At 43.8% G+C, this 19,824-nt stretch overlaps 1 protein-coding gene across 1 annotated transcript in view; it reads left to right on the top strand.

Moving 5' to 3' along the window:
• Positions 1-5,826: 5,826 nt before the first annotated feature.
• The window catches only part of RBM28 (RNA binding motif protein 28), a 59,713-nt gene continuing 45,715 nt past the window's right edge, over positions 5,827-19,824 (top strand). Inside the window, exons 1-3 of the mRNA XM_077264373.1 lie at positions 5,827-6,089; positions 15,478-15,636; positions 15,774-15,865. Of these exons, the coding sequence (XP_077120488.1) occupies positions 5,972-6,089; positions 15,478-15,636; positions 15,774-15,865 (369 nt within the window). The 5' untranslated portion in view covers positions 5,827-5,971. The remainder of the gene's footprint in view (positions 6,090-15,477; positions 15,637-15,773; positions 15,866-19,824) is intronic.

Raw genomic sequence — 19,824 nt, 5'->3', positions numbered from 1 at the left:
GTAGATATATGGTCAACCCAGCTACCACTGCCCTATGAGCTGGATTTTTGTATTCTGCAGACTTCCACGTTCCTCTGAGACCCTCGCCATTGGGGTCATAACACCCCCGTGCTCCGATCCCACTCCCTCATACTTACCGAGCCTCCCGGTGTCCATCCATCGTCTCCATGGTCGCTGCCATCTTCCAAAATGGTGGGCACTTGCGCAGTGCGCCCGCCAAATCTGCCAAACGGCAGATTCGTTCCAGGTACATTTTGATCACTGTGATAAAACCTATCACAGTGATCAAAATAAGAAAAATAGTAAATTAAACCCCCCATAGGTAGGGACAATAATAAAATAAAGAAAATATATATTTTTTTTTCCGTTAGGGCTAGGGTTAGGGTTAGAATTAGGGTTAGAACTAGGGTTAGGGTTAGAATTAGGCTATGTGCACACGATGCGGATTTGGCTGCGGATCCGCAGCGGATCAGCCGCTGTGGATTCGTAGCAGTTTTCCATCAGGTTTACAGTACCATGTAAACCTATGGAAAACCAAATCCGCTGTGCCCATGGTGCGGAAAATACCACGCGGAAACGCTGTGTTGTATTTTCCGCAGCATGTCAATTCTTTGTGCAGACTCCGCAGCGTTTTACACCTGTTCCTCAATAGGAATCCGCAGGTGAAATCGGCACAAAAAACACTGGAAATCCGCAGTAAATCCGCAGGTAAAGCACAGTGCCTTTTACTTGCGGATTTTTCAAAAATGGTGCGGAAAAATCTCACACGAATCCGCAACGTGGGCACATAGCCTTAGGGTTAGGGTTGGAATTAGAATTAGGGTTGGAATTAGGGCTAGAGTTGGAAATAGGGTTAAGATTAGGCTTGTGGTTAGGGTTATGGTTAGGGGTGTGTTGGGGTTAGGGTTGGGATTAGGGTTAGGGGTGTGTTGGGGTTAGGTTTGTGGTTAGGGGTGTGTTGGGGTTAGGGTTGTGATTACGGTTATGGCTAGACTTGGGATTAGGGTTAGGGGTGTGTTGGGGTTAGTGTTGGAGTTAGAATTGAGGGGTTTCCACTTTTTAGGCACATCAGGGGTCTCCAAACGCAACATGGCGCCACCATTGATTCCAGCCAATCTTGCGTTCAAAAAGTCAAATGGTGCTCCCTCCCTTCCGATCCCCGACGTGCACCCAAAGAGTGGTTTACCCCCACATATGGGGTATCAGTGTACTCAGGACAAACTGGGCAACAATTATTGGGGTCCAATTTCTCCTGTTACCCTTGCATGCGTTTTTTTTTCTATACTTAACATTAAAAACGCATGCGTTTTGACGCGTTTTCGGCAACGCATGCGTTTTTTGACGCGTGCGTTCAGTTGCAGAAGTGCAACCTGTAGTAATTTCTAGCGGCGTTTTTTTGACGCAAAAAAACGCATGTGTTTATTTGCGGCAAATAAATGCATTGCTGTCTATGTAAACGCATGCGTTTTTAAGCACATGCGTTTGCTTGCGTTAAAAACGCATGCGTTTTTATAGAAAAACACAAGAAAACACAAGAAAAAACAAGAAAACCCTAACCCTAAACACAAGAAAAAACAAGAAAACCCTAACCCTAACCCTAGGGATCCTAACCCTTAGGGTTAGGATCCTAACCCTTAGGGTTAGGGTTAGGATCCCTAGGGTTAGGGTTACGGTTTGGGTTAGGATCCCTAGGGTTAGGGTTTGGGTTAGGATCCCTAGGGTTAGGGTTTGGGTTAGGATCCCTAGGGTTAGGGTTAGGGTTAGGATCCCTAGGGTTAGGGTTAGGGTTAGGGTCCCTAGGGTTAGGGCTAGGATCCCTAGGGTTACTAGGGATCCTAACCCTAACCCTAGCTATTTCTGTTTATAGTGGGTTTTCTAGTTGATTTTGATGATTGGCAGCTGTCACACACTTCTCAGCATGCGTTTAAAAGACGCAAACGCAGGAAAAAACGCATGTAAACGCGGCAAAACACCGCGTTTTTTGTTTGCATTCAAAAACATGCATGCGTCTAAAAAACGCGGCGTTTTGCCGCGTTTACATGCATTTTTTCACCACATGCATTTTTTTTTTTTTTAAACGCTGCAGATCAAAACGCAAGTGTGAAACCAGCCTAAAACATAATTTTTCCTTCCTCAAGAAATATTTTTTATTTTCACGGCTCTGCGTTATAAACTTCTGTGAAGCACTTGGGGATTCAAAGTGCTCACAACACATCTAGATAAGTTCCTTGGGGGGGTCTAGTTTCCAAAATGGGGTTACTTGTGGGGGGTTTCTGCTGTTTAGGCACATCGGGGGCTCTGCAAACGCAACGTGACGCCCGCAGACCATTCCATCAAAGTCTGCATTTCAAAAGTCACTACTTCCTTTCCGAGCCCCGACGTGTGCCCAAACAGTGGTTTACCCCCACATATGGGGTATCAGTGTACTCAGGACAAACTGGGCAACAATTATTGGGGTCCAATTTCTCCTGTTACTCTTGTGAAAATAAAAAATTGCGGGCAAAAAAAATAATTTTTGAGGAAAGAAAAATGATTTTTTATTTTCACGGCTCTGCGTTATAAACTTCAGTGAAGCTCTTGGGGGTTTAAAGTGGTCACCACACATCTAGATTAGTTCCATGGGAGGTCTAGTTTCCAAAATGGGGTCACATGTGGGGTCACACGCGACATGGTGTCCGCTAACGATTGGAGCTAATTTTTAATTCAAAAAGTCAAATGGCGCTCCTTCCCTTCCGAGCCCTGCCGTGTGCCCAAACAGTGGTTTACCCCCACATGTGAGATATTAGTGTATTCAGGAGAAATTTCCCAATAAATTTTAGGGTCCATTTTATCCTGTTGCCCATGTGAAAATGAAAAAATTGAGGATAAAAGAATTTTTTTGTGAAAACAAAGTACTTTTTCATTTTTACGGATCAATTTGTGAAGCACCTGGGGGTTCAAAGTGCTCACTATGCATCTAGATAAGCTCCTTTGGGGGTCTAGTTTCCAAAATTGGGTCACTTGTGGGGGAGCTCCAATGTTTAGGCACACAGGGGCTCTCCAAACGTGACATGGTGTCTGCTAAAGATTGAAGCCGATTTTTCATTGAAAAAGTCAAATGGCGCTCCTTCCCTTCCGAGACCTGTCGTGCGCCCAAACAGTGGTCCCCCCCCACATATGGGGTATCGGCGTACTCAGGACAAATTGTACAATAGCTTTTAGGGTCCAGTTTCTCTTTTTACCTTTGGTAAAATAAAAAAATTGTTGCTAAAAGATCATTTTTGTGACTAAAAAGTTAAATGTTCATTTTTTTCCTTACATGTTGCTTCTGCTGCTGTGAAGCACCTGAAGGGTTAATAAACTTTTTGAATGTGGTTTTGAGCACCTTGAGGGGTGCAGTTTTTAGAATGATGTCACTTTTGGGTATTTTCAGTCATATAGACCCCTCAAACTGACTTCAAATGTGAGGTGGTCCCTAAAAAAAATGGTTTTGTAAATTTTGTTGTAAAAATGAGAAATCGCTGCTCAAATTTTAACCCTTATAACATCCTAGCAAAAAAAAATGTTGTTTCCAAAATTGTGCTGATGTAAAGTAGACATGTGGGTAATGTTATTTATTAACTATTTTGTGTCACATAACTCTCGTTTAACAGAATAAAAATTCAAAATGTGAAAATTGTGAAATTTTCAAAATTTTCGCCAAGTTTCCATTTTTTTCACAAATAAATGCAAAAATTATCGACCTAAATTTACCACTAACATGAAGCCCAATATGTCACGAAAAAACATTCTCAGAACCGCTAGGATCCGTTGAAGCGTTCCTGAGTTATTACCTCATAAAGGGACACGTTGCAAAAAAACGGCCAGGTCATTAAGGTCAAAATAGGCTGGGTCATGAAGGGGTTAATATAATCACTTATACTACTATCTCAATTTTATTATATTTATTATCTAATTGCAGTAGATATACGCTTTTGGCTTCACTTTTGGATTGGTACAGCAAGGTTTTCACTATGGTTCTACTCTTGCTTAGGTGATTTCTGCCATTTTTTCATTACCTGAGGTGCTCTATTTTTTTTGTTTATATTTTTTTTTTGTCTGTTTTAATATATTAATAATAAAGATTTAGTGATTTTATTAGCTTTAGTTTGTTTTATTTTGGTGTTTATGGTAAATATTGCACATAAGCTCCCCTATATAGATTGTGAATATAGGTGTTCATCAGTTTCCTATGGTATTGTACTGTGACCTCCTACTACAGATGAATATTTTCAAATGTGCTGGATTTTCAGTCACAAGTCGCTTGTGACTCACTTGCCATAGATCTCAATGCAAGTTACGCATAACTTGTGCTCAGCTCACAGACACAATTCACAGATGTTTGTGTGATTTGTGTGACAATTGCAGCTGTATGATACTTGTCGCCATGTACTCCCAGTCTTGCAGTATGAGCACACCGAGTCTTTTTGTTGATTTTCTGGTGCAGGACAACCACATTTTTTAGGATTTTGAGGTGATTTGGAGAGTTTTCTGCACATTAAAAGCCGTGTTGGGGAACCTGGAAGCTCTGGGACTTCACACAGCTCCTGTTCACAGTCAGGGAACACTGACCAAGATTGTGGAAGCGATCGTCTCTTCTGTAACCCTAAGGGCTCTTTTCCATTTGTGAGAAACACGTCCGTGTCTCGCATGTGAAAACCAAGCTCTGGCACCGGCACTTGGGAGCGGAGCGTGCAGCTCCATGTGTTGCTATGCAGCCGCACGCTCCGCTCTGGAGTGCCGGTGCCAGAGCTTGGTTTTCACATGTGAGACACGGACGTGTTTCTCACAAATGGAAGAGCCCTAAGGCACCAATACATCAAGGCCGACAATTTTCACGCCAGTATTGAGGGGACGTGTAGGAGTTGGGTGCACCCGATTCTTGAAGAAGAGAACTCTTCTTAATGAATTGGGACTAGTGATGAGCGAGTGTACTCGTTGCTCGGGTTTTCCTTAGCACGCTCTGGTGATCTCCGAGTATTTGTTAGTGTTCAGAGATTAAGTTTTCATCGCCTCAGCTGAATGATTTACAGCTATTAGCCAGGCTGAGTACATGTGGGGGTTGCCGGGTTGCTAGGGAATCCCCACATGTAATCAAGCTGTCTTGTAGCTGTAAATCATTCTGCTGCCAGGATGAAAACTAACTGTCCGAACACTAACAAATACTCGGAGACCACCCGAGCGTGCTCGGGATAACAGAGCAACACGTCCACTCGCTCATCACTAATTGAGGCCATTTGATGAGAGGTGCGCTCCTCCGTGCACCACGCTACATACCTTACCCCATAACCCCACTGGTAAGCTTTCTGCCATAACTGGACATGAATTAAACGAGCTGTGACATCGTACCCCCCCGATGCCGCCCATTTTGGTGGAGCTGAAACAGCGTGAAAACACCAAAAGGGACAATTTTTGCAAAACTCCACATCATACAGAAAAAAGGGTGGCATTTCACAACAATTCACACCAGATTTCTGTGACATTTTAGTTTGATGAATTGGGGCAGGTGTGTTTATGGACGTTCTCCTACTGACACGAATTATCCCAGTGAAAAACATCTCAGCCAGTCCCAGTTCTATCCAAATGGCTGATAACCGACTACTGGGTAAAGTGGGTATTCTGGGTATTTAAACTAAATACACTAAACTGCTAGAGAAATTGTATAGCCAGTTCTCCTGTTTGTACCGGAACTGCTTATATTATTGGTTGCACACTGACACTTCCCTAATGGCCTAGCACAAGTGCAGCATCAAATCTTACAGAAACGGGCATTTCTGATTAGTTTACGCCGTACATTCAGCGAGAACCGTGCTGGTTTCAAAGATGTACAAGGTCGCGGGTCCGGAACTAATGCACCGGGCGACACCGGCAGGGGACTGATTACAGACACGGACTTCCGGGCAATATGGCGGCGCCCTGGTGAAGCGTGGTTAGGGCTGAAGTGTACGCGGGGATGGCAGGGCTTACGTTATTTATCCGGGGTCTCCCGGAAAATGCCACCAATGAGCGGCTAGAGCAGCTCTTCAGTGACAGCGGACCCCTGCGGCAGAGCTTCGTGGTGCGGGAGAAAGGTAATAACAGCTGGCGGTGTACGATAGGATACACGGAGCCATCGGGTGTAATAGCACCGTGTGTAGGGGGATCCGTGTATGCTTGTACAGGTGCTGCCTGAGAATGAGGTGTCCGGCCATTGTGCCACATAAGGACAGAGGTCGCCCTACATATGTTAGGCTGGCTGTACACATTACATGGCTGTTGGCCCAATGAAGATTCCGCTGACCGCCATCTCCGCCAATGCTTCCATGGACGAGCGCTCACTCGCTCTAACGACCTTGTGCTCTTTCTGAGAGAGCTGTCAACTGACGTGTCGGCCGGGGGTTTATCTCTGAGAGAAAAGCAATCAGCAATCCGAGTTATGACCAGCGCCATCAACATATCTCCCAACCATTGGTTGGCTGTCGGCCGACCCTGTCGATATTGGCGGGCTCAAACAATAATAGTCGGTTTATGGGGGCCTTTACATATGGTGCCGGGCCAGTAGTGTGATTGATTTTTGTGGCCCAGTTCATCCATCCAAGCTTTTGGCATTCTCGCAACGTTTTCACACAGCTCCAACAAAGCAGGGGCTGGCATAAGATGTGTGGCTAGGTGCACGCGACTTGGCCGGTGCTCCGGAGTCATGCAGAGGCTTATGTGCGTCTTCATGTATCAGAAGCGTCTGATTCCAGCACACATAAGCAAGACCAGTGTGAACAAAGGAGGTTTTGATGTATTGAGCCCCAAGTGTTTATAGAAGTTTTCTTCCAATAGATGATATGATGTATCTGCAGGATATGTGATACATGTGCTATCAGTGAGGATCCCAGATACCTATTAGTAGACAGGAGATGATATTGTGAGTAAACACCTTTTTTTCTTTTCCTATCTACTGTACAAGAATGACAACTTGTAATTATCACAAAATCCAACATCATTCCCCAACATCCCTACTGCCAACACGTGCTTCCATCTATTGGCATTCCCAAATTGCTGAACAATCCTTCTTCACAGCCAGACCTCTAATTGAATTTGTATGACAACCACCTTAAAGAGGTCTTCCAGTACGTTACAAAAATTGCCAAAGAGTGGGGAATTATCTAAAAGAAAGGGATAACTATTACCTTCCTGTTGTGAGCTACCACTTCACAACTCTAGTGGTCCCCAACAGTTCTGCAATGATGTTCTTTCCATCATTTATGTGACTGCTGCATCCAACGACTGGGACCAGCAGCCAAGTGTCATATATGCAAATATCACCACTGTGGCCAGTGACTGACTGCAGTGGCTGTGAAAGTTGGGTTGGACAGGCTTTATTACTTCCAGGATCAGTGAGGACCACTAGAGCTGCGTGGAATTAATTGTGTGCATAATTTTTTTTTAAGTTTATTTTATTATAATCTTTAGGCAAATTTTTGTAAAAATCCCCAACATGCCTCTAATGGAATCATCTATTTTTTTTTTTTTTTTAAATAATTGGTGTCAGTGCATCTCTTGATCACCTACTTAAATTGCTGCAAAGCTCCAGCAAGGACTGCCTTTATTTTTTACACCTCTCCATACCGCACAGCTCTGCACTTTTAAGAACTGCTGTGCTTGCAATTGCAGCTCAGTGCTTTTCTCAAACGGCTGATTGCTAGTGGTGCCAAGAGTCCGACACTAGTGATGAGCGAATATACTCGTTACTCGAGATTTCCCAAGCATGCTCAGGTGTCCGCCGAGTATTTTTTTTAGTGCTCGGAGATTTCGTTTTCTTTGCCGCAGCTGAATGATTTACATCTGTTAGGTTCACATTGCGTTAGGGCAATCCGTTAAGCGCATAGCGCTAGCAGATTGCGCTAACGCAATGTTTCTCTAGGGTCCGCATTCGCCGTCCCCGCTAGCGCAGATCCCCGAGGCACGCCACAAAAGAACGGCACATCGCTAGCGCGTGCCGAAAATGACATGCGCTAGCGGGAAAAATCACATTGCTGTCAATGGGTGCGCTAACGGACTCATTGCACGGCGTTAATTGCGACAATTTTGCCGTGCAACACAGTCCGTTAGCGTTAACCCATTAACGCAATGTGATTAGCCAGCATAAGTACCGTATATACTCGAGTATAAGCCAACCCCCCTAAAACTGGGAAAACTTAATGACTCGAGTATAAGCCTAGGGTGGGAAATGCAGCAGCTACCGGTAAATGTCAAAAGTAAAAATAGATACCAATAAAAGTAAAATTAATTGAGACATCAGTAGGTTGTGTTTTTGAATATCCATATTGAATCAGGAGCCCCATATAATGCTCCATAAAGTTTATGATAAAGTTTATGATGGCCCCATAAGATGCTCCATATTAAAATTTGCCCCATATAATCCTGCATAAAGGTTAATAATGGCCCCATAATATGCTCCATAGACACATTTGCCCAATATAATGCTGCACAAATGTTGATTATGGCCCCATAAGATGCTCCATAAAGATATTTGCCCCATATAGTGCTGCACAAACATTATGGCCCCATACAGACACTTGCCCCATATAGTGCTGCACAAACGTTGATTATGGCCCCAAACATACACTTGCCCCATTATAGTGCTGCACAAACGTTATGGCCCCATAAGATGCTCCATACAGACACTTGCCCCATTTGCTGTTGCTGCGATAAAAAAAAATCACATACTCACACCTTCGTCGCTCAGGCCCCCGGCACTTTCAATATTCACCTGACTTCGTTCCGGCGCCGCTCCATCTTCAGCATCTTCTGCACTGACGTTCAGGCAGAGGGTGCGCACTAACCATGTCACCGCGCCCTCTGACCTGAGCATCAGTGCAGAAGATGCTGAAGACGGAGCGGCGCCGTAACTAAGAGCAGGTGAATATCGCGCAGCTCTGCGCTCCCCTCCCCATTATACTCACCTGCTCCTGGCGCGGTGCAGTCCCTGGCTCCTCGGAGCCGCAGCTTGTTCCTGTACTGAGCGGTCACCATGGGAGGTGGAGCCGCATATTCATTACTGTAATGAGCGGTACCATGTGACCGCTCAGTACAGGAAGAAGCTGGGGCGCCGGGGAAGTAGGGGCCTGCAGGGACCGCGCTAGGAGCAGGTGAGTATAATTAGACAGCTCCCCCTCCCCTGCCGACCCCTGGGTATGACTCGAGTATAAGCCGAGAGGGGGACTTTCAGCCGCAAAAAATTGGCTGAAAATCTCAGCCTATACTCGAGTATATACGGTACATGTGGGGATTCCCTAGCAACCAGGCAACCCCCACATGTATTTATGCTGGCTAACAGATGTAAATCATTCAGCTGCGGTGAAGAAAACGAAATCTCCGAGCACTAAAAATTACTTGGAGGACCCCCGAGCGTGCTCGGGAAATCTTGAGTAATGAGTATATTCGCTCATCACTATCAGACACCCAAAAATCTAAAACTTGCGGCCTATCCTAACAATGTGTTTTTAGCTTAGAGTAACTGGGAAAATCTACTTTACATCGACTTTTTCAACAAATTTTGAAACTGTTGTTTAACCCCTTTCTGACATTGGACGTACTATCCCGTCGAGGTGGGGTGGGCCCGTATGACCACCGACGGGATAGTACGTCCAGTGCGATCGGCGGTGCTCACGGGGGGAGCACGGCCGATCGCGGTCGGGTGTCAGCTGACTATCGCAGCTGACATCCGGCACTATGTGCCAGGAGCGGTCACGGACCGCCCCCGACACATTAACCCCCGGCACACTGCGATCAAACATGATCGCAGTGTGCCGGCGGTACAGGGAAGCATCGCGCAGGGAGGGGGCTCCCTGCGGGCTTCCCTGAGACCCCCGGAGGAAAGCGATGTGATCGCGTTGCTGCGAGGGTCTCTTACCACCTCCTCGCTGCAGGTGCCCGGATCCAAGATGGCCGCGGCATTCGGGTCCTGCAGGGAGGGAGGTGGCTTACCAAGTGCCTTCTCAGAGCAGGCGGTTGGTAAGCCTGCAGTGCTGTAAGTGAGATCAGTGATCTGACAGAGTGCTGTGCAAACTGTCAGATCAGCGATCTGTGATTTCCCCCCCCTGGGACAAAGTAAAAAAGTAAAAAAAAAAAAATGTCCACATGTGTAAAAAAAAAAAAAAATAATAAAAAAAAATTCCTAATAAATATTATTTCCATAAATACATTTCTTTATCTAAATAATAAAAACAAAACAATAAAAGTACACATATTTAGTATCGCCGCGTCCGTAACGACCCCACCTATAAAACTATATCACTAGTTAACCCCTTGAGTAAACACCGTAGGAAAAAAAAAAACGAGGCAAAAAACAATGCTTTATTCTCATACCGCCGAACAAAAAGTGGAATAACACGCGATCAAAAAGACGGATATAAATAACCATGGTACCGCTGAAAACGTCATCTTGTCCCGCAAAAAACGAGCTGCCATACAGCGTCATCAAAAAAAAAATAAAAAAGTTATAATCCTCAGAATAAAGCGATGCCAAAATAATTATTTATTCTATAAAATAGTTTTTATCGTATAAAAGCGCCAAAACATAAAAATGATATAAATGAGGTATCGCTGTAATCGTACTGAACTGAAGAATAAAACTGCTTTATCCATTTTACCAAACGTGGAACGGTATAAACGCCTCCCCCAAAAGAAATTAATGAATAGCTGTTTTTTTGTTATTCTGCCTCACAAAAATCGGAATAAAAAGCAATCAAAAACTGTCACGTGTCCGAAAATGTTACCAATAAAACCGTCAACTCGTCCCGCAAAAAACAAGACCTCACAAGACTCTGTGGACCAAAATATGGAAAAATTATAGGTCTCAAAATGTGGAGACGCAAAAACTTTTTTGCTATAAAAAGCGTCTTTTAGTGTGTGACGGCTGCCAATCATAAAAATCCGATATAAAAAGCGCTATAAAAGTAAATCAAACCCTCCTTCATCACCCCCTTAGTTAGGGAAAAATAATAAAATTAAAAAAATGTATTTATTTCCTTTTTCCCATTAGGGTTAGGGTTGGAGCTAAAGTTAGGGTTGGGGCTAGGGTTTGGGCTAAAGTTAGGGTTGGGGCTAAAGTTAGGGTTGGGGCTAAAGTTAGGGTTAGGGTTTGGATTACATTTACGGTTGGGATTAGAGTTAGGGGTGTGTCAGGGTTAGGGGTGTGGTTAGGGTTACCGTTGGGATTAGGGTTAGGGGTGTGTTTGGATTAGGGTTTCAGTTAGAATTGGGGGGTTTCCACTGTTTAGGCACATCAGGGGCTCTCCAAACGCGACATGGCGTCCGATCTCCATTCCAGCCAATTCCGCATTGAAAAAGTAAAACAGTGCTCCTTCCCTTCCGAGCTTTCCCATGCGCCCAAACAGGGGTTTAACCCAACATATGGGGCATCAGCGTACTTGGGACAAATTGGACAACAACTTTTGGGGTCCAAGTTCTCTTGTTACCCATCGGAAAATATAAATTTGGGGGGCTAAAAATCATTTTTGTGGGGAAAAAAAAGGATTTTTTTTATTTTCACGGCTCTGCGTTGTAAACTGTAGTGAAACACTTGGGGGTTCAAAGTTCTCACAACACATCTAGATAAGTTCCTTGGGAGGTCTAGTTTCCAATATGGGGTCACTTTTGGGGGTTTCTACTGTTTGGGTACATCATGGGCTCTGCAAATGCAACGTGACGCCTGCAGACCAATCCATCTAAGTCTGCATTCCAAATGGCGCTCCTTCCCTTCCGAGCTCTGCCATGCGCCCAAACAGTGGTTCCCCCCCACATATGGGGTATCGGCATACTCAGGACAAATTGGACAACAACTTTTGGGGTCCAATTTCTCCTGTTACCCTTGGAAAAATACAAAACTGGGGGCTAAAAAATCATTTTTGTGAAAAAATATGATTTTTTATTTTTACGGCTCTGCATTATAAACTTCTGTGAAGCACTTGTTGGGTCAAAGTGCTCACCACACATCTAGATAAGTTCCTTAGGGGGTCTACTTTCAAAAATGGGGTCACTTGTGGGGGGGTTTAATGTTTAGGCACATCAGGGGCTCTTCAAACACGACATGGCGTCCCATCTTAATTCCAGTCAATTTTGCATTGAAAAGTCAAATGGCGCTCCTTCCCTTCCGAGCTCTGCGGTGCGCCCAAACAGTGGTTTACCCCCACATATGGGGTATCAGCGTACTCAGGACAAATTGTACAACAACTTTTGGGGTCCATTTTCTCCTGTTACCCTTGGTAAAATAAAACAAATTGGAGCTGAAATTAATTTTGTGTAAAAAAAAAAAAATAAAAAAATAAAAAAAAATAAAAAAAAAATTAAATGTTAATTTTTATTTAAACATTCCAAAAATTCCTGTGAAACACCTGAAAGGTTAATAAATTTCTTGAATGTGGTTTTGAGCACCTTGAGGGGTGCAGTTTTTAGAATGGTGTCACACTTGGGTATTTTCTATCATATAGACCCCTCGAAATGATTTCAAATGAGATGTGGTCCCTAACAAAAAAAAATGGTGTTGTAAAAATGAGAAATTGCTGGTCAACTTTTAACCCTTATAACTCCCTAACAAAAAAAAATGTTGGTTCCTAAATTGTGCTGATGTAAAGTAGTCATGTGGGAAATGTTACCTATTAAGTATTTTGTGTGACATATCTCTGTGATTTAAGGGCATAAAAATTCAAAGTTGGAAAATTGTGAAATTTTCAACATTTTCGCCAAATTTCCGTTTTTTTCACAAATAAACGAAAGTTATATCGAAGAAATTTTACCACTATCATGAAGTACAATATGTCACGAGAAAACATTGTCAGAATCGCCAAGATCCGTTGAAGCGTTCCAGCGTTATAACCTCATAAAGGGACAGTGGTCAGAATTGTAAAAATTGGCCCGGTCATTAACGTGCAAACAACCCTTGGGGGTAAAGGGGTTAAAAAAAAAAAAAGTCTGGTGTCTGCAGGTTCTGTGTATGCAGTTTTTTGTCAGACTGTTTCCTTTGCGGAGTAGTAGGTTTGTTATCAGTACTGTCACTTGATGGCAAGAATAGTGCAGAATACAGTGCTGTTTGTACCATTACAACAGTGGAAGCCGGTAATGAACATCAGACTGTACTCACTATAGGTTGAAAAACGATAAAGCCTACAATTTATGGGTCAGGAGTGGACCAGCTAACTACTTAAAATCACCTGTGGCTATTGAGAGTGGCAGTGCACATGTCCAAAAGGCTTAATACAAATGGACAACAAGACCAGCACATCCAAGCTAGTGTGAACAGGCGCCAACCAAAAACAATATACCGTATGTTGAAAAACGATAAAGGTTGCACCATTATTTACCACTAGATGGTGGCCCGATTCTAACGCATTGGGTATTCTAGAATATGCATGTCCACGTAGTATATTGCCCAGCGACATAGTATATTGCCCAGCGACGTAGTATATTGCCCAGCGACGTAGTTATATTGCCCAGCGACGTAGTTATATTGCCCAGCGACGTAGTATATTGCCCAGCGACGTAGTATATTGCCCAGCGACGTAGTATATTGCCCAGCCACGTAGTATATTGCCCAGCCACGTAGTATATTGCCCAGCCACGTAGTATATTGCCCAGCCACGTAGTATATTGCCCAGCCACGTAGTATATTGCCCAGCCACGTAGTATATTGCCCAGCCACGTAGTATATTGCCCAGCCACGTAGTATATTGCCCAGCCACGTAGTATACAGCAGAGCCACGTAGAATATTGCCCAGTGACGTAGTATATTACCGAGGCACGTATGTCACAGGTCCAAAAAATAAAAAATAAACATACTCACCTAACGATCCGAGGGCCCCTTGTAGTGTATCATACTCACCATTCTTGTCGCTGCTCCTCTGCGTCCTGTGTCTCCTCTTCCTGGGATCCTCATCCTGTGCAGATGGTAGTGCTCGGCTTCAGGAAAATGGCCGCGGGATGCCGCGCGTGCGCAGATCGAGATCGCAGCGGCCATTTTCCTGAAGCCGAGTTCCATTGCAAGTGCCAGGGCTGGTGGGAGCAGGACCTATGAAGACGTCGCGGTCACGTGACCGTGACGTCACGGCAGGTCCTTGCCGCACACCAGCCCTGGGACGGGACCTCACCGCAAGCTGACGCTTGTAATGGAGCTGTCCGGGGAGCGTGGCGAGGAGCAAGAAAGGCGGCGGAGGGTGAGTATAGCAGGTTTTTTTTTAAATTTATTATTTTTAACATTACATTTTGTACTATTGATGCCGCATAGGCAGCGTCAATAGTACAAAGTTGGGGACACACAGGGTTAATAGCAGCGGTAACGGAGTGCGTTACCCGCGGCATAACGCGGTCCGTTACCGCCGGCATTAACCCTGTGTGAGCGGTGTATGCGGGCGCCGGCAGTGAGTGCGGGGAGTAAGCGGCCATTTTTTTCTGGACTGTGCGCGTCGCTGATTGGTTGCGGCAGCCATGACAGGCAGCTGCTGAGACCAATCAGCGAACGAATAACCGTTACAGAAAGACGGAAGTACCCTTAGGCAATTATATAGTAGATTATTTTCTATGGTAGTAATGCATTTTCAATGTTCTAGAGTAATCATTCTTGGTAAATAATGGTGGAACCTTTATCCTGACCCATAAATTGTAGGGTCTTTTGCCCAGGAGAGGTGAGAAAACAGGACAGGGACCCAATTATGAAGGACGCCTTGACGTGGCAATTGGGCTCACATACATTGGCCGATTTATGCACAAAGTACCTTCCTTTTTTCATAGGATTTTTGCAGATAAATATTTCATCTGTAAATTATATAGCGCTTTTTTCCTATTTTGTATGGCAGTAATGCATTTTCATCATTCTTGGTAAATAATGGTCCAACCTTTATCCTTTAACCTTTATATGTTTTTTTGGTTGGCGCCTGTTCACACTAGCTTGGATGTGCTGGTCTTGTTCTCTAGTTGTACTCACTATAGCTTAGCTGCTATTATCTCCTTTGTGGCCTGATATAAACATTGAGCAGACCCTCACTGCACAGCTACATTCTGTGTGTAGCTGCCACTGCTGAGTACTACAGATCATTTTGTATTCTATTGAGTAGGAGGTGTTCTGTAATATTCAGCAGTGACCGCTACACATTGCACAGAGCTGTGCTTTGCAGCTCTTTCCAGTGTTTACATCAGGCCACCACCATAGCTAATTACAGCTGATTGATCCCAGTAATGAGTTTCAGACTCTCACTGATGAAATATTTATCACCTATCCTAACGATAGGTCCTCAATAAATTTGATTGGATAACCTCCTAAGGTTTGCTTCATATGAGCATAGAGTGAGTGCTTTTCTTCGCCCTCATTACAACCACAAATCCTGGCATGGCTGCATGTTTCATAATCTGAACTAACAGCATTTTATGTCATGATGACTCACTGGGCTGGCTTTAATCACTGAGGATGGTAAAATATGTTCACTTTACTTGCAGGGGTAGAAAAATGTCGTGGTCTTGGCTATGTCACATTTTCTATGTTGGAGGATGCACAGAGAGCAATGAAGGAAATCAAGGAGTACGATGGAAAGAAAATCGAAGTGATGGTGGCCAAGAAAAAGTTACGTGATAAAGATAAAAAGCAGAAAACTAAAGGTACTACCGATGTTTGTTTATAGAGCCATAAAAGTCATATGTTTACCCATACCTGAAAAATTCTACAACTACAGTAAAATAAGAAATGCCCACTTTTTTGGTTGTGTGACTTGAACCTATATACATTTATGTTTTAGAAACAACTGAGAATGCAAAACAAAGCAAGCCCAAAGATGTAAAAGTCCCACCCAAAAAAGCCAGACTGATCATCCGCAATCTGAGCTTTAAGGTAAAGTATTAATTAGGTGGTTGTGATTATAAGGAGTCATGCTGTGATAGAATTAGAAATAAGTCTATACCAGATCTTCAGGTGACCGATCAGCAACTACAGGTCCTTCTCAAAAAATTAGCATATAGTGTTAAATTTCATTATTTACCATAATGTAATGATTACAATTAAACTTTCATATATTATAGATTCATTATCCACCAACTGAAATTTGTCAGGTCTTTTATTGTTTTAATACTGATGATTTTGGCCTACAACTCCTGATAACCCAAAAAACCTGTCTCAATAAATTAGCATATCAAGAAAAGGTTCTCTAAACGACCTATTACCCTAATCTTCTGAATCAACTAATTAACTCTAAACACATGCAAAAGATACCTGAGGCTTTAAAAAACTCCCTGCCTGGTTCATTACTCAAAACCCCCATCATGGGTAAGACTAGCGACCTGACAGATGTCAAGAAGGCCATCACTGACACCCTCAAGCAAGAGGGTAAGACCCAGAAAGAAATTTCTCAACAAATAGGCTGTTCCCAGAGTGCTGTATCAAGGCACCTCAATGGTAAGTCTGTTGGAAGGCAAAAATGTGGCAGAAAACGCTGTACAACGAGAAGAGGTGACCGGACCCTGAGGAAGATTGTGGAGAAGGACCGATTCCAGACCTTGGGGAACCTGAGGAAGCAGTGGACTGAGTCTGGTGTGGAAACATGCAGAGCCACCGTGCACAGGCGTGTGCAGGAAATGGGCTACAGGTGCCGCATTCCCCAGGTAAAGCCACTTTTGAACCATAAACAGCGGCAGAAGCGCCTGACCTGGGCTACAGAGAAGCAGCACTGGACTGTTGCTAAGTGGTCCCAAGTACTTTTTTCTGATGAAAGCAAATTTTGCATGTCATTCGGAAATCAAGGTGCCAGAGTCTGGAGGAAGACTGGGGAGAAGGAAATGCCAAAATGCCTGAAGTCCAGTGTCAAGTACCCACAGTTAGTGATGGTGTGGGGTGCCATGTCAGCTGCTGGTGTTGGTCCACTGTGTGTTCATCAAGGGCAGGGTCAATGCAGCTAGCTATCAGGAGATTTTGGAGCACTTCATGCTTCCTGGCACCTGCTCACAGTGCCAAAACCACTGGTAAATGGTTTACTGACCATGGTATTACTGTGCTCATTTGGCCTGCCAACTCTCCTGACCTGAACCCCATAGAGAATCTGTGGGATATTGTGAAGAGAAAGTTGAGAGACGCAAGACCCAACACTCTGGATGAGCTTAAGGCCACTATTGAAGCATCCTGGGCCTCCATAACATCTCAGCAGTGTCACAGGCTGATTGCCTCCATGCCACGCCGCATTGAAGCAGTCATTTCTGCCAAAGGATTCCCGACCAAGTATTGAGTGCATAACTGAACATTATTATTTGATGGTTTTTTTGTTTGTTATTAAAAAACACTTTTATTTGATTGGACGGGTGAAATATGCTAATTTATTGAGACAGGTTTTTTGGGTTATCAGGAGTTGTATGCCAAAATCATCAGTATTAAAACAATAAAAGACCTGACAAATTTCAGTTGGTGGATAATGAATCTATAATATATGAAAGTTTAATTGTAATCATTACATTATGGTAAATAATGAAATTTAACACTATATGCTAATTTTTTGAGAAGGACCTGTATAGGACGTTGTAATGACTTTTTACTTTCAGCCTACAAAAAGTAATACATTATTGTGGGCCTCAAACACTAGGAGTTTGTCTTCTATGAGCTCTTTATCCCTTCAATACCTGGATATCTGAGGGAATACAATAGATTAGAACTTTACTGAAAGCATTTTACAAAACAAGACCTAACTCATGTTCATATAGGATCCCCATTACATGGACATAATATGAACTGGTAAAATACAATGAAGTTTTATAATCCTAGGTGAACAATGTAAATTATTTTTCCTTTAAGTGAAAAAATAAAGGGTTGTCTGGGTTTGAAAGCAAAGTTTGCAGTCACTTCACATGACTGCAGACCTCTCTGCACACTGTCTCAATTCCCACTTATTGCTAACATGAGCGAGCAGTCACGTGACTGTATGTATGCTGTTTGCTTCAACTCTTTTGAGAGAAGCTGAATGAGACTAGTTGGCACTAGTGATAATAATAATCTTTATTTTATATAGCGACAACATATTCCTCAGCACTTTACAGTTTGCACACATTTTCATCGCTGTCCCCAATGGGGCTCACAATCTAAATTCCCTATCAGTATGTCTCTGGAATGATGAGTCAACGTGCTTGGATAATTTGTTAGAGTCCTAAAGGCTGCATGATTTGCGGCTGTTCAGTAGCCACAACACATGCGGGGATTACCGTATATACTCGAGTATAAGCCGAGATTTTCAGCCCAAAAAAATGGGCTGAAAGTGCCCCTCTCGGCTTATACTCGAGTCATGGAAGGCGGAGGGGTCGGCAGGTGAGGGGGAGCGACGCCTGTCAAATACTCACATGCTCCTGGCGCGGTCCCTGCATGTTTCACGTCTCCGGGAGCTGCAGCTTCTTCCCCTGTTCAGCGGTCACTGGTACCGCTCACTAAAGTTATGAATATGGACTCCACTCCCATAGGGGTGGAGCCGCATATTCATTACTGTAATGAGCGGTACCAGTGACCGCTCACTACAGGAAGAAGCTGCCGCTCCCGGAGATGTGGGACATGCAGGGACCGCGTCAGGAGCGCTGGGAGCAGGTGAGTATGTCATATTCACCTTTCCGCGTTCCACCTCCGCCTCGTCTTCCACGTTCTCTGCAGTGACTGTTCAGGTCAGAGGGCGCGATGACGTATTAGTGTGCGCGCCGCCCTCTGCCTGAACAGTCAGTGCAGAGAGACGGGACGCTGAGGAGCAGTGACGAGAGGTGAGTATGTCTTTTTTTTTTTTTTTTTTTTGTAGTGCAGCAGCAGCATTACATGTGGCACAATGCTATATGGAGCGTCTATGGGGCCATAAAGAACTGCATGGAGCATTATATGGGGCATCTATGGGGCCATAACTGCATGGAGCATTATGTGGGGCATCTATGGGGCCATAACTGCATGAAGCATTATATGGGGCATCTATGGGGCCATAATTGCATGGAGCATTATATGGGGCATTATATGGGGCCATAAAGAACTGCATGGAGCATCTATGGGGCCATAAAGAACTGCATGGAGCATCTATGGGGCCATAAAGAACTGCATGGAGCATTATATGGAGCATCTATGGGGCCATAAAGAACTGCATGGAGCATTATATGGAGCATCTATGGGGCCATAAAGAACTGCATGGAGCATTATATGGAGCATCTATGGGGCCATAAAGAACTGCATGGAGCATTATATGGGGCATATTTGTGTATGTAGCATCTTATGGGGCCATAATGAACTGTATGGAGCATTATATGGGGCTCCTGATTCAGTATGGATATTCAAAAACACTTAACCTACTGATGTCTCAATTAATTTTACTTTTATTGGTATCTATTTTTATTTTTGACATTTACCGGTAGCTTCTGCATTTCCCACCCTAGGCTTATACTTGAGTCAATAAGTTTTCCCAGTTTTTTTGTGGCAAAATTAGGGGGGTCGGCTTATACTCGCGTTGGCTTATACTCGAGTATATACGGTAGTTGTTTGTTAGGCATTCCCAGCATGTGTTGCGGCTGAATAATAGCCACAAAACATGCTTCTGCAAGGACTCGAACATATTATTCAAGCACTCCCAAAATACTCAAATAACACATTATCTAAGCATTTTCATTCATCACTAGCTGGCATGTGACCTCTCACTTAGTCTGACAGTGCTGGGGAATCGAGACAGTGTGGTTCGCACGCTGTCACTGATCAGAAGTCTCCAGTCATGTCGAGTGACAACAGACTTGGCTCTCAAAACTGGACAACCCCTTTAATACTAATGAAAATCTAACTAGCCTACATTGCAAAATTGT

The sequence above is a fragment of the Ranitomeya variabilis genome, chromosome 5, assembly GCF_051348905.1.
Source record: "Ranitomeya variabilis isolate aRanVar5 chromosome 5, aRanVar5.hap1, whole genome shotgun sequence".
NCBI classification, from domain to species: Eukaryota; Metazoa; Chordata; class Amphibia; order Anura; family Dendrobatidae; genus Ranitomeya; species Ranitomeya variabilis.
Note: the sequence above shows the minus strand (reverse complement) of the source record. Positions and strands in the feature narration are given on the sequence as shown.